General features: G+C 41.4%; 1 protein-coding gene across 3 annotated transcripts in view; it reads right to left on the bottom strand.

Annotated features, from left to right (window-relative positions):
* Window positions 1-14657, bottom strand: part of LRP8 (LDL receptor related protein 8) — a 194223-nt gene that overhangs the window by 92635 nt on the left and 86931 nt on the right. Inside the window, exon 1 of one of the 3 annotated variants that reach the window (XM_056356676.1) lies at window positions 4270-4363. The exons of the other annotated variants lie outside the window; for them this stretch is intronic. Within the exon in view, the coding sequence (XP_056212651.1) occupies window positions 4270-4273 (4 nt within the window). The 5' untranslated portion in view covers window positions 4274-4363. Of the gene's footprint in view, window positions 1-4269; window positions 4364-14657 lie in introns of those variants that run through there. 3 annotated transcript variants of the gene reach the window in all.

Genomic DNA, 14657 nt, shown 5'->3' with positions numbered 1-14657 from the left:
GTGTTAAAGACAATGCTTTGGATGCACAAACTGTTTTGCAAAAATACTAATAAACCAAGCACAACCAGCAAATAGCAGTATAAGTATTTAGGCAACATAACTAAGAACTTTAAGATGTATGACAAGCTCAGAGACTGAAGGGAACAAGGTTTGAACCCCAAACCCTCTCCCCTCAAAAAAATCAAACCAAACCACACCACAAAAAAAACCCCAAACCCCACAGCCCTGCATTTTGATGGGAGTTTGCTAAACTGGATCTGTCGAGAACAAGCAGTGGGGCAGTAAGAATGAGAAAGATAGGTAAGTGAAATAAACCACTTGGCTACCATCATCAACAGCCTGAATATATGAATATATGAAGCAAATAGCATCAACAGACATTTAAGTTGTTACTTGTTGTGTTAGGTATGAACAAATAAAATTTATTATTAGGCTTCATATTCCTCCAGCAAGACTCTTGAAATATTCCTGCCTGGAGGTCTGGACCTTCGGGCAGCTTTGCAGATCCCCCACGCAAATGAAAGCCAGCACAGAAGTCCTGCTGTCCACAGCTAACACAGCTGCTTGGGTGTTGCTGAAGTGTTCACACACCTTTATTTTACCTCTTACAGTGACACTTTATCAAGTGAAGTGCTTGGCTACAAGAGGATTATTGATTAAAGTATTAAGTGCAAGCAGCTCAACTGCAGAGTGCCAAAAGCAAGGCCATGTGAGTCTGACTACTTTGTTCCACCTTTCCTTTTGCTAAGGTGAAGTCCTTTCTACCAGATTAATAAAGTGCAGCTTTTAAGTAAAAATTCTCATTCTCCTGCCAGGTTAAATCACTGTTGGATAGTCTGTATGACCAGGCAGGAGCCTCTGTTAGAGTACAAAACCTGGTGGCAAATTTTCCGTGCAGCTACAATCACTTGAGATGTTGATTATCCTGTTGTTAGGCCTTTACTTGCCCACCTGGGCACAACTGATTAAAACCCAGAAGAGTTTATTTAAAAAAATAAAGGGAACTCTCTTCGTGTCTCACATTTCACGAACACTCAGAAAAATATTTTCTAGAACCTACCACGTGTTGCTGGCTGGCCCAAAGATGCCAAGGTATGCTAATTGGAGAGGACCCCAAGGGTTTCATAGCACAGAGTCAAGAGATGTCAGAGACACACAAAAAATTTAGTTTTCAAATAAAATCCAACTCAGTGGACGTTCAACTTGACAGTAAAAGCATTAGACTGTATTTCTCCAAATTCTGTAAGCTCTGGAGCCTTTGCTGCTTGTGCGAGGAGCCAAGAAGTGCAGATGTACCAGCACACAGTGGTCATCGTAACAGTGGATTTGATGGAAACCTAGGTTTTTTAGTGACAACTCAAAAGAAGACAAAAATGGGATCAAACTGCCATGCTGGGCTATGTGAGCTACACCGTGGGCTATGTGAGCCCAGTTTTACTTGGATGTCAAGTGCAACTGGGGAAGAGCAGTACAACAGAGTATGACAGTCATCAGTTCTAATGACAATGTGCTGAATCGGCTGCGCCACACGGGCCTTCCCCTGCAAACCCTGCAGTGACTCTTACCTCGTGTGGTCAAAGCTAGGAGAGATGAACAGAGGTTTCAGGCCAAATTTGCTGAGCAATTACCCATTCCTTGATGGCAACGTTATAATTAAAAATAATAAAACCCCTGAAGATACAGAACTCAAATTTTCCAAAAGATCACTCCCAGTTATTCACCACTGTCAGAAGTGGCCCATTGAGTGGGCAAGCCCTACCAAAGCCAGGTGCAGGGCTTTCAAGGGGCTGAACATCTAGATCAGTGGGATATTCAGAATCTACCAATAACTTTCACCATCTTTTCATCTTTGAATCTGACAGCTGACTGGGGTTATAAACCTCAGAATTTCCCTGTCTTTCAATCTCCTAAACAACTTGTCTGCTCCTTCTCCCTCCTTTCCCATTTCAAATCAACCTGTAAGTTTTAACCGAAGTAATACAGTCTGGCCACATCTCACACTTGCATTGGTCATCTCACTTATGCCTGGTTTCGTGAGACACTACACTTCACAGCAGAACTGAGCCGATACAGAAAGCTCACAACTCCCAGCCAGATGCAGCACAGGGGCCTGCTGCGTGTGGCTGTGGTTCCTATTTGGTTCCTAGCCAGCCAAGTGAAGTGAGGCTCCCTGAAACCTCCTAGCCACCTAGAATATAGGACAAGAAGTTAGGAACGCCTAAAGCAGCTCCAAGGATCACCTTGTATGCAGACACACTTTACTACTGGAGTGGCCACTACGAGCAGACAAGATCAGAAGAGCTCAATGGCACTGAACAGCGACCAACTCCGGAGAAAAAAAGGTGGTCTGATAAACAGTAATTTCCACCAGACTCCTTAAGCTTAACACACATCCCCTGTAACTCCAACTTCAGTAAAACCACAGCAGGACTTAAATACAGCCCTATCTATGTCATCCCTCAACAATCATATACACAGAAATAACTGCTGAAGACTGGCAGCTTATTACTGAATTCATAACCCTTAGTTTCCTTATAGTTTTACCTGCCTCTGTCACTCTGAGTTAGAAGCATTTGCAGTCTGAGGTTCTGTGCACTTTACCACTTGTTCAACAGCCTCAGATCATAAAATCTGAAGTCTGTGTAGCTCTGAGGAGAAAACATGCTGCCTTCAATAATTAAGACTCCTTCATAAAGTTACTGAAGCACTAAAACCAAAATAAAAAAATAATGGTTTCATCACTGTCTTGAATGTAAGAATAAAGTAAGATCTGCTTTCAGAGTACCTGTCCTACTGCTCTAGGAGGCTGAGTCCATGCTGGCAGCTGGCACTGAAGTCACAGCAACGCAGTAATTGAACACTCAGTGGTGTGTGATACAAGGACGTGGAAGAAGTCTAACCAAAGGAATCACCTCTTTTCTCTATGCTGGCACATTCTTCATTCTCAGACTGGAGGCATAGTGGAGGCACAAGGCACCTCTGTTGCACAATCCCTCTGCAAGTAAGCGCATGACAAAACCACAGAGTCTCTCACTTCTCCGTCAAGCCCTAAAAACTACAGTAATCAAAGCCAAGATGGAAGATGAAAGAGCATCATGCTCAGCTATAACTTTCCTACTCAACAGCCATTCCCTGAAAGCCACAGTCCCCTCTGATTGTTTTAAGAGGGGAGCGGGAAAGATTTTTTCCAAGACATCCTGCTTCACACCATGGGAGGAAGATGCTGTTCCTGCACATGCACAAACCAAAGACTTCCCTAACTTGGTGGGAGTCAGACAAAGCTATGACATAGTTAATACATGTACCTGGCCCTGACTGTAAGCCAGCGGCAAGAAAGTGACTGACTTTAGTACCAACTGGAACTAATGTATAAAAGTACCAAGGGTTTCCTGCAAACTGACAAATACAGGTGAGACTTAACAGAATCAATGAGAACCCTTATTCTGAAAACAAAAACAAAAGTGGCATAAAAAGGTCTTTATGATCCTCTACTACTATGCAACAGCTACAAGGAACAGCTGTTAAGTAAAAGCTGCGTGATGTGGCTCATCTCATCCCCCCATTACCACATGCTTGTTTCCCTAAAAGCAGAAGATGGGAATAAAGAAAAACAAATCCCTCAGCCTAAAGAAGTCAAGAACCACAAATCACTATTGTTAGAAATAATTTTGTTCTAATGACACTGTCCTACAGTACTCAGCATTGGGAAGTTCAACCCCAATACTCAGTGGGTGTTCCATTTTCACTCTATGTGCACATCTCTCTGTTAGTTGCCTCTGGGAGAGGTAAAGGAACAGAGGGAAGGGTCCATCTGCACAGGGCAGGGTAGGGGTAAGAAATAACTGCACACTAGCTTTGATGCCCTTTACTTCTCACCTGTTTCTTTAGCTGTTATGGGCAAAAAGTAAGCAAAATAATGAATTTCCAAGTCAATATCAGCTCAGTTCCATCCAGGTCAGGTAATTACCTAACAGGTACCCCTCTGACATGCATGTGGCAATTTATGATGAAATGAATTATTAATGAGTACAATGTCTAAAAACAACCACCACCACCCAACCCTCCGCAAAAGCAACAAAACCCCCAAATCCCAACTGATATCAAATATGGAGCAAATGCAGCTGCAAAATTTAGAAGGCAGAAGTTTCTCCAAAAGGCCATATGTTTAACAGTCCTATTCCTTGAAAATAGAGCCACTGGCCAACAGGCATTTCCCTGCTGAAGGACAGTCATTCACATGTCCAGTCGAAACAGGTAACACAGACTCACCCATCTTCTCTCGCCTGCCTTTAGCGCTTTATTGGGAAAGAGGTGGAAGGAGGAGTAGGTTGGCAGAATAATTATTAGAGAAGGGAAGGGATCTATGCATGAACGTACAGCAACTTGCAAACTTCCTTTCTTGTGAATGACTAAATGATTCAAGGATGTGAAACTGCCAACAGATAGCAGAGCAAAACCACTAAGAATATTTTAGTAAAAAAGCTCCTATCCCCTGCCTTGGGGAGGGGGGAAGTTTTGTTTCTCATACAGCTGTCTCCACTCTTTTCCTTTTTTCTTCTTGGCTGTTGGTCTGAAGCAGTTCACCATAAGATACAAACATTTCACTTTGTTCCTGGGTCAGCTAGGTCCTGTCATACAATTCAATTGGCAGGTGAATTTTAAATGGGTCAGAACTGATAGTAAGCTCTTAAAATGAGAATAAGCTGATTGTCCCTGAGAATAGAAAAGAACAGAGGGGACACTCAGAGTAGCTGTGTCTCCAGATAACCTTTGTTATGTAATGGAGCTAGCTGCCTTACGCTGATTTTTTTTTCTTTTTCTTTTTTTCTGCCATGGAAGCAACTATGTCAAAGCTTGCTGACAGTGGAATAGCTGTTTATGAAGGAGGAACTTGGTAAACAGATATATTGCCTGGAAACTCTAAAGGATTCTCACGCTGCGAGAATCACAGCCTCTGGGTCCTGCACGCAAGTCAGATCCGCCACTGGGGTTGTGCCCTGTGCATATGCAGGCCAGGGGCCTCTCACAGTCCCTCCAAGGCTGTGCTGCACAGTGAGCAAGGACAAGCCACATATCTAAGGATACAACACACAATAGTGCCCAAATCCAAGTTAAGGACTGCGAACAGTGACCCGCCCTGCATAGCAAAGATTTACTGGTTTGCTGGCAGCCTCCTGAAGGTTAGATTTGACTCTCCCCTAAAGCCATATGCACCGTGTAATACAAGGGCAAAAAGTTATTCTGAAGGCAGATGAATTTATAAATAGTTGCTTACAAATCTTCAGGCTCATGCGAGTTTTCTGTGAGGACATCAAGTCCTTTCCTAACTCAATTCCAACACAATCTCTTGATTTAGAACAAACCCTCATCATCGTCTCCATAAGTCATCCAAGGCCAAATAGAGATGAGTCACTAATATTTAAAACATAACTGATGACGCCTACTGGCTGTGTAGAGGCCACTGTTCAAAGCTATACCCTCCTCTCAAGAAATCCTCATCAAAATCCAAATCAAAAGACAAAAACCTCCTGCTTCCCCAAGTCAAGCTTTGCTTCCAAACATAGGCTGGAAGAGTAGGTTAATCTGAATTTATGTAAACTCAAATGGAGAACAAAATCTGGTCTTCTGTGTTCTAGCTGCAGGAAACCAAGAAGTGGACAGCCACAGACACCTGCTGTTGCCTTTGCAGTCACAGTTCACAGTCTGGACTGCTTCTCTGCTTTGAGACCAGAACGGTTAACAAGTTTTTAAACAGCAGAGCAACAGAAAAACTGCAATTATTTCAGCTTCAGGCCTGTCCTTAGAGATTCAATATTATCTAAAAACTAATAAAAACATTCAGAACAGACACATACAAAAAATTTACAATATGAAGTATTTTTCCATAGTCAGCAATAAAAGACTACTTATATTTGATTTATGTAAACATAAAATTGTGGAAAATATACAGGCTGCAGTGGTATTTCTGTCTCTTTCCCAATCACCACCTTGAAAAGAATATATTGTTTTCAGCTTTATTTTAATTTATTCTTAAAACTGGACGTTTATGTCAGGTTTTATTAGTTGTTTTCACTGCTGTTTCTCAGTGTGGTTTTACTGTAAAACTTGTCACACTGCAGAATTTTTTTTTTATTCATGCAGCAAAGAGGCTGCCAGGATGAAGCTTTAGTTTTCAGCTTAGTTCTTTTATTATTGGTCCACATTTTTGTGATCTTCTTTTATAATTTTATAAATTGTGATCCCTCTTTTATAATTCTTATTTAATCAATAAAATCTCTTACAACAATGGAAGTGAAAAAGAAAAAAAAAAAATGAAAACTGCCCTCTAACCTTGCAAGGACACAGCAGAGTCCTAAATCAGTGTTAGCTGAGGTGCATCACATTCAGTAAACCCCCATTCTGCAGTTACATCATCCCACAGTTTCCTTCCTTCTCTGGACTCCAGGTGTCCCCAGGCAGAAATCCCAACAGAAGATAAAACAAGTGCATGAGTGCACACACACCAGCCTATAACCTCTTGTGGAGCAACGTGTTGCCAGCTCCAAAATCAGCTGGGAGAGGTGGAAAAGAAAGAGAGTCAATGCAGTCTCCACATTCCCCGCCACCTGCATTCCTTCCCAGGATTCATATGTAACCTGTCAGTTACAAAATCTGCTCTCTGCAGCGACAAACCTCTGGAACAGCTACATCCCAGATGTCTCCAAGCTGACCACTCTTCCAACAGCCACAGCCACACTCAGCAGCTCTCAGTCCCAACCGAATACTCTATGGGGCTGGACAGAAGCAGGGTGAGATGCCATTCCCACACTGTAGCACTTTGCAATCTATATTATGACAAGATACGTCAAGAGCGTCGTAACACCACATTCAAACAGTGACAATGCTCTCTTCTTCCAGCCCCCAGGGCACCTATATATCAAAATCCCTTTTCCAGAATGCATCTGCCTGTAATTTTACAGATTCAAAAGGTCAAAACTTCACCTGCATTTACTTTAATGCTAATCATACATTATTAAAACCATTTAGGAATCACCCACTTGCTCCAGGGCCTCCCACAGGGCTGGGTAGCAAGGGCATGTAGCTAGGGAATTATTATATATTCCATGTCAAGGACAACAATTCAAAGTCAAGCACAGAAAAGAAAAACAATAGATAAGGTAGTGTCTTAGTTTTTCTAGTTTATCTCTAAAATAACCATTTTTATTTAAATTTGTGTGCATTACACAACTAACACTGGAATCTCTCATTTGAACACATATAGCCCTTCAACCATAAGTAACAAGATGCTCTAGAAACATTCCCACATGAATTTTAATGAGCAAGTAAAAAAAAAAATAAAAATCAATCTACCCATGCAAGAAATTCAGTTGCTTCTAATCTATTTATGAGAGGCCAAAGCACCAAACAGCCTATGGAGATGGAATAAAATCACATTCATCTGAAACTCTGAGAAAAGGTTGATCCCAAATAGTCAGTCCTCTTTCCTTCTCTAGCTGTATGTATCAGGGAGCCAACACCTGCAATAGATCTACACCCTCTTGCCAGTATGAAGGAATACTGATTTTTGCCCAAGGGAAAGGATGAGGAAAACAGACACACATAAACAATGTTTAACAGCATTTCCTAAAACAATTTTTTCTTTCTTTTTTTCTCTCTTTCTTTTTTTAAATACTCCCTTTAAAGATTAGTAACTAGTTCATTCCTGACTAATTTGGAAGATTTAATTCAAAACACAGCAGAAGGCAGCATGGGAAATCTGATGTTGAGTTTAACAAAAAAACCCCAGCAAACCAACCCAAACCCAAAAGCCAACTTTTCAGGCAACGTCTTATGCAAATAGCATTACACTGCTGCCAACAGGTCTAAAAATGCTGTAAACTTTAGCATGGAGGATGGTCAGTTTTGTCTGACAGCACTGTCGTTATCATGCATGTGCTTGACACACACATACTCATACACATGCACAGTTGTTACAACCCTAACATGCTCAGATATTTAGAAAGTATTTAGAAAGTATCCAACTCTTCAACTGCTACAACTATCTACGTAGCAGAAATACACCTTTCCAAGCACCCTCAAAACCAGAAATAGTATTTATGTGGTTTTATCTTGTTTTCCAGGAGACATGATTTACTTACAAGCCAATAAACACATACATGGTCACTGTTTCTAACGCTGAAGCACCTGTTACTATTTATTGATTCAATGACCAAGTGGACAAGAGTGCAATTTATGACCAAAGGATGTACAGATGTTATGCAAAGAACCTCCCTGCTACCCTACAGCTCCCACACCTTGGAAGATCCTCCTAGTCACTTCTACAAAGTCATTCTTTGAAGAATAGACATCTGTGCTCCACTGAGTTCTCAAAACTTGCTCAAACAGATGCATGCAAAACAAGTCAGAACCCAGCATGTAAGAATATTCAGTCTTCCTGACACCCCATTAAAAACTTTGCTGGGGTCTTACGAGCCATGCCAGCATGCCACCCTTCTGCAGCAGTGAACAGCCTGATTTTTAACAATACAAGCGAACCTAAGTGACACCTGTAAAACTTAATTTTTAAAAGAGCTGCCAAAAGCCTCAGGCTGCTGCTAATGGCAGCAGGTACTTGAGCACTGAACAAATCAGATTTCACTAAAAATCTCGGTTCGGGGAGGCATGAGGTTAGTGCTTCCTCCGCCTCCCTCTCTCCTGTCTATGGATGTACACTGGTACCTCAAAGGCAAGGACCGTTAGGCGCCGCTGTAGCTCTGGTCAGTGCTTTATGAAAACAACTAATATCTGAAGCTAGTTCCAGACCACATGCTGCATTTTGACCACCCTCTCATCCATTTGAAATTGCAGATGGCAATCCTGCTCCTTAGGAAGAAAAATATTTCTGACAATAATGAGGAACAGGGAAGCATCTGGCTGTCTTCCCCTATCCTAATCTCATGGGAACAGTAGCTCCCACTCAATAACCTGACCTTTCAACTGGGTTGTGCTTGAAGTGTTCTGGTAGGTTCGTTCACCTTTTCAACCCACCTCCTGCTTTCAGTTCATCTTAATTTATTGCCTGTTTCCATAATGTGCTCCCTTTGGTGACCTGTGTATAAACAACAGTTGCTTTTACAAATCAACATTTTTAAAATTTGGTTCAAATGCTTTCATATTTACCTGACCTCTGCATAGCATTTTGGACTAAAAATCTCTCACTTCAGATGTCCCAGGTCTTATGCTCATTTTATATTTCCTTCTTATTTGCTTTGTAACATTTGCAAGAATGAATTATGAAATAAATGAAACCGTTAAGTTACAATGCTGCTTACGTTACTATGCCTGGAATAAACAGACTTTATCATCACAACATGCTAAGCCACCTAACAGCTGCCAGGACATTGTGAACTCACCACAGTGCAATATCACACATCCATCCTGAAGTGTACAGCTGAGGTTTCTCCAAAGCCTGAAAACTCCGAAGATACTTTACTTCTTAACATCATTTGAGAGGTTACTGTCCTGGAAACAGTTCCTATGAATAGTCAATACCAATGGCAAAACCAAACAGGTTTAATTCCACTCCCAAGAATGTTCTCTGCTTTTAAGACATTCATTGAAAGCATTTACAGAACTCACAGGACACCCTGAGTAATGGTTTGATGGACACATTGCCAGCAACGGCTGCTGCCAGCAGAAATGAGTGATGTTTCGACTTCCATGTTCTACTAAGTAGTAATATAAATTATGAGCTCTTGTACACTTAGAACCTATCATGTTCACTGGTCTGTACTTGTAAATGAGTAAATTGATCATTAATGTAGCACCAAGGCCAGATTCATAGCTTTGCTGTAGAGAAGGACAGCACAGCATCTCATGTCAAAGCAATAAAAATAATTCCCCAATGAAATCAAGCAAATAAACATGTTTCACAGAAAAGATCAGATCGCCCCTCCCCCCAGCTCCATGATCCAGCCTTACTGATGCACATTAGCTCAAGTTTGGAACCACTCATCTCTCTTTCTTACCCTCCTGCCACACAGTATGTATAGCACTACTTGTGCATAGGCACCAAGATACCACATGTGGCAACGAGCAGCTGAGTTTAAAATACAACCACAAGAACCTATAACAAATAAACCACAATGAAATTCTGGGTCTGTCAGGGTGAGTGTGCAGATCGGCTTGGGTTGTGCTGTGAACTACACAGGATGCTTTGTGTATTACCTTCTTTCCTATAGGTAGAAAGCATCTCGTCTTCATTTTATTACCTATTCTTGAATAATTGAGGCTATTTGCTCAGTGGTGCAGCACCTCAGCACATTAATAAAACTAAATACATTTACTCCTAGTGAATGTCCACTAACATTATTACTTTATTACTAGGTCTTTGGCAGAAGTGTGAATAAGCATGAATCTCATGTTGTAGGTCCAGGCAGCCCGGAGAGTCTCCACTCTAAGCTGGCTCTGATCCCAACAACTTTCACTGAATCACTTAACATTTCTTCTTGGTTTCCCATCTTTCATCTGGAATCTTAATATATACTTCACTGATTAAGAAAAACCAAAACCCAAACAATAAAACACATTATTTAAAGTTTGCACAGTGCTTTGAAGATGAAAAGGGCTAAGTTTTGTCACTAGCACAGCTTCAGAGAGACATGGTTTATTTTTGCTGAGGAAATTTCTGCCATTAAGTTCTGTTTGAAGAATGTATTTATCTCAAGAAAAATCTACTTTATATGAATAAGAAGTATTGTATTTAATAAAGTGTCTCAGGGTGGGGCGGGGGCAAATAGAGGAAACATGGTACAACAGGAAAAGATCCTGGATGTTAAATGCCGGCAGGATCAGAAAGCCATTTTGTCTCTCCAAGCACCCTGGAGATATAGGGGATCCCTGGAGTGATCCTACGTGTCCATGACACAAGCCAGAGCAGGCAACCATATTGCAACAAAACTCTGAGGGTCCTAAGCTTCAAGAAAAGCTTGCCTCTTGCTTAGCTGCCCTTACTTCATACTGAAGATAATAATGTAGTACAGACCTGCCCTGCGCAGTCAGAACCTCACCTACACTGATGTCAAAAAGGTTTTCCACCTGGATGAGCAGTTCTTGCTTCACTTCATCAAAGCTGCATCAGTATATACTGCTGTAATAAAGTGCATGTTGCAGAACATGACCAAAAGGAACATCTTATATGTTCCCTTGACTTCTTGCTGGTCAGAGGCATATGACAGCTAAGGCCTGAAGCAAGGAGACTACATGGATCTAGACTTGCCTGTTGTTTCCACACATCGACCCAATCCTGCTGCACAAACTGCCAAGTTTACGCTACTTTCACAAAACATGACACCACGTGACATTTTATTTTACTTTTCTTTCTTTTAAAGAAAGAGGGGGGTTGCTTTTGTTTTGTTTAATTAGTTGTAGCTGCTGGCATGTGTGAGGAGAGCAGCATCCCGGTTACAATAGTTTTGGAAGCCAGATTCATTGTGTTGTGACGGGTTGCTCAGGGTGCTCTCTACATTTTTTCCATTTCCTTGGCAGAGCTGCAAGCAGTACGATGTCAGAAGACAAATTACAGAGGCATTTACCCAGTTCTGGGGCTTGTTGTTTGCTATTCAGCCTTGGCCGAACTGGCATGATGTACTGAGTGCGCTCCGCTGCTTGTGGGACAATTTTCCTGGCACTGCAAAGAGACTTGTCATCATATCTTTGGACAAATGCACTGTGCTAAACATACCTAAGTATTTTAGGCCACAGTCCTATTTGATGTAAACCAGTGTAGCTTCACGTAAATCATCACATCTGTTTACATTCACTGGTGCTACGGATTCAGTCCTTTAACATCGTATCAGTTTGAGAACAGGGACTTACACATACAGCACTGCAGGATTTGTGTTTGTTTATTGCTGTACAAGCTTTAAAATTGTTGTAAAAGCTTCTGACACAATTATCAACCAACACCATTCATGCAAAAGCGGTATGTGGACTTTGTCAGCCTATAAATAATGAGCATTTGTATTATATGTGCTGTTACCAAGTATGTTTGTAAAATCGCCCATAGCTCAGCAACAGTAAAAGTCACACCAGGGCAAGTTTGCCAGAGAAACCCACTTCATACGCAGTAACCTGACCTGCTCTCACATCTCACAGGGTGTTACATCTCTTCCAGTAGTCGTCTTCCCCGTAATGGTCTTTCCTTTTCCCCGCAAAAGCATTATTCCTCTATCACAACAGCCATTTCAGCTTCTGATTTCAGCAGTGTTACTTTTGAGAGCTTCTTTTAACTCGCCAGTTCCTAGCTACCTGAGGTCAGGCAGGTACCTGTGTATTTCATGCATAAGCAGCCTGGTCATCTCTCCCTGCCAGCTGTCAGGTCTCATGTTCCGTCTCAAGTTTCAGAGATTCACTGAAACACTACCCAAAGTGTTTGAGCTTGTTCAAGGACTCACAGCTTTGCAGGAAGACCTTTAAGTAAAAAGGAAACTATTTTTCATGTTTAAATGAAATATGTGAGAAATAAAGACAGTGGAAACAAAAGCTCAAATTCTTCCCACTTCCACTTATCTCCTCTGGTTTAACCTTTCCTGCAAAATCAAGGCAGTGCTGCACCTAAGGCTGAGGCAAGACACCAAGCACCAGAACAAGGATTTAACTCACTCTCAAAGCACAACGGAGCTATGGAATATCTCTGGGCAGATGCTGTTATTTCATGATCTAGCTATTTCACCCCTAAAACCATGCAGGAACAAGGAGAACATAAGTCACAGCTCACCTCTCATGGAAGAGGGGATTATTCTGCTGCTGCTGCGGAGCATCCCCTAATCCAGGAAGTGCTGTTTGGGCTGGACAAGAAAAGAAAATCCCAAGCAAACTCCCTTCCTCTTTAGAACAGAAGAGCAACCAAGTACAAGTGAACTTCCTTCTAGATGCCAGGGTCCCTTCCAGCACCGCAGGGGTGGGGGGGAAGCGGCTTTTGCAAACTAGTCATGCTTCTAGGACAGTAACAAAGCACCTGGTGGAGCCCTCAATGCCACTCACAAGGGCTTGGGTCTAAACAAAACTCGTGGAGATGTAATGGACCAAATCTACTGTGGCAGGTGCACTTCTACAAATCTAAGCTGAGCTATGCTCTCTTATAGCAACCCTATGTTTACACCCACATCAAGAAATCTCGTCAGGCATGCAGCCCTGATGCAAGGAAAATACATTTTCTCAAATATGCAGCACTTTATCTATTACTTACTTCAAAGCTGCTCCAAATATGCTGTAAGGTTCTGGAAATTATTCCTTGAACAGGTTAATTCATTGAACAGTTTGAATACTTGCCGTTATTTGGTTACACAAAGAGTTTATCCTGTGTTTTTGCTTTAATGATTATTTGTAGAAAACATTAAATTGATAGTAATAGAGAATTTAAAGAAAAAATATATTGGATATATTTATTATAAATATATAAAATATAATTTTCCACTTTGATGGATGGTGTTATTGGGTAATAGGGAATTTATGGAGGAGGAGAAACCTTGCATTAGCACAATACAGCAGTGCATAAAGGATTCAAAAAACAGCTGCACTGCTGAATCTGGAAGCAAAGAGGAAAAGCTGGTCTTAGAAGGAAAAGCCATTACTGATTGTAAGAAGGAACAATCTAACTGGGAATTCAAAGCAAGGGTAATGGTCACTGGGCTTACCTTTCCAGCTGCCTCTTTTTCATGGAAAGGTTCAAAATTAGCAAATTCTGCATTATCTTTAAAGCCCTCAGTAGCACAAATACAGAAACACAGGGATTAGGAGAGAGCTCAGTTTTAATGTGAGCCTCTCATCCTTCGCTCTCTTTTCGCTTTGCCCCCCAACACTCCCATTTACCTGAGTTGTTCAGTTCCTGCACCCTGTTCCACCCCAGCATGGTCACAGCTCTGGGACAAAGACTACCCTTAGCACATGCCTGCACGAACCCCAGAACTACAGGGTCCTAATACTTTATGACAGTTCCCTTGGGACCTGCCTTCATAAAAACTAACAGTTACTAATCACCAACAAATCTATTAGGCTCCTAGATTCCATGCGTATGGGCACACATACACATGTGTACATCAAAGAAAGACATATCCTTTTTTTGTTCTTTGCTGAAACATAGTCACTGGAGACATTTCTGTTTGTCTGAGCAACACTAAGACAAAAGATGAAGTAAAGCAAACATGTCAACTCCTCTTAATTTAAATCTTTTTCCCAATTCTTTCTTCTAACAGACAGTGTCACTTTGCACCTAAGCAAACCCGAGCAATCTCATGGAGTCTTTCTGGCAGAAAATATTAAAATAAAATCTAGATCATAGAATTGAGGAAGGAGGTGCTAAAAAGCAAAAGCTATAGAACTGCACTAATGACTCAAAGCCCAGAAAATGGTTCCTGAGACTTCAGCAAGTCCAAGGAGACCTCGACAGAGTAACACTAACAGGGATGCTTTCTGAATTATCTGAAGGAAAACAATTGGAAACCAGAAGTACAGAGGCACCAAGTCTTCATCTGAACAAGTCTAACGTCTGGGATATCTTCTCATCCCATGAAAGAAGCAGGAGGAAAAAAAAAATAATCCTATTTTCTTGGAAAGGACAGCTGGAACCTGCAATGGAAATTATGCTGTTTACAGTCTGAAATGCTTCATTTTCACAC

The sequence above is a fragment of the Falco biarmicus genome, chromosome 11, assembly GCF_023638135.1.
Source record: "Falco biarmicus isolate bFalBia1 chromosome 11, bFalBia1.pri, whole genome shotgun sequence".
NCBI classification, from domain to species: domain Eukaryota; kingdom Metazoa; phylum Chordata; class Aves; order Falconiformes; family Falconidae; genus Falco; species Falco biarmicus.
This window is presented reverse-complemented; position numbering and strand designations above follow the sequence as displayed.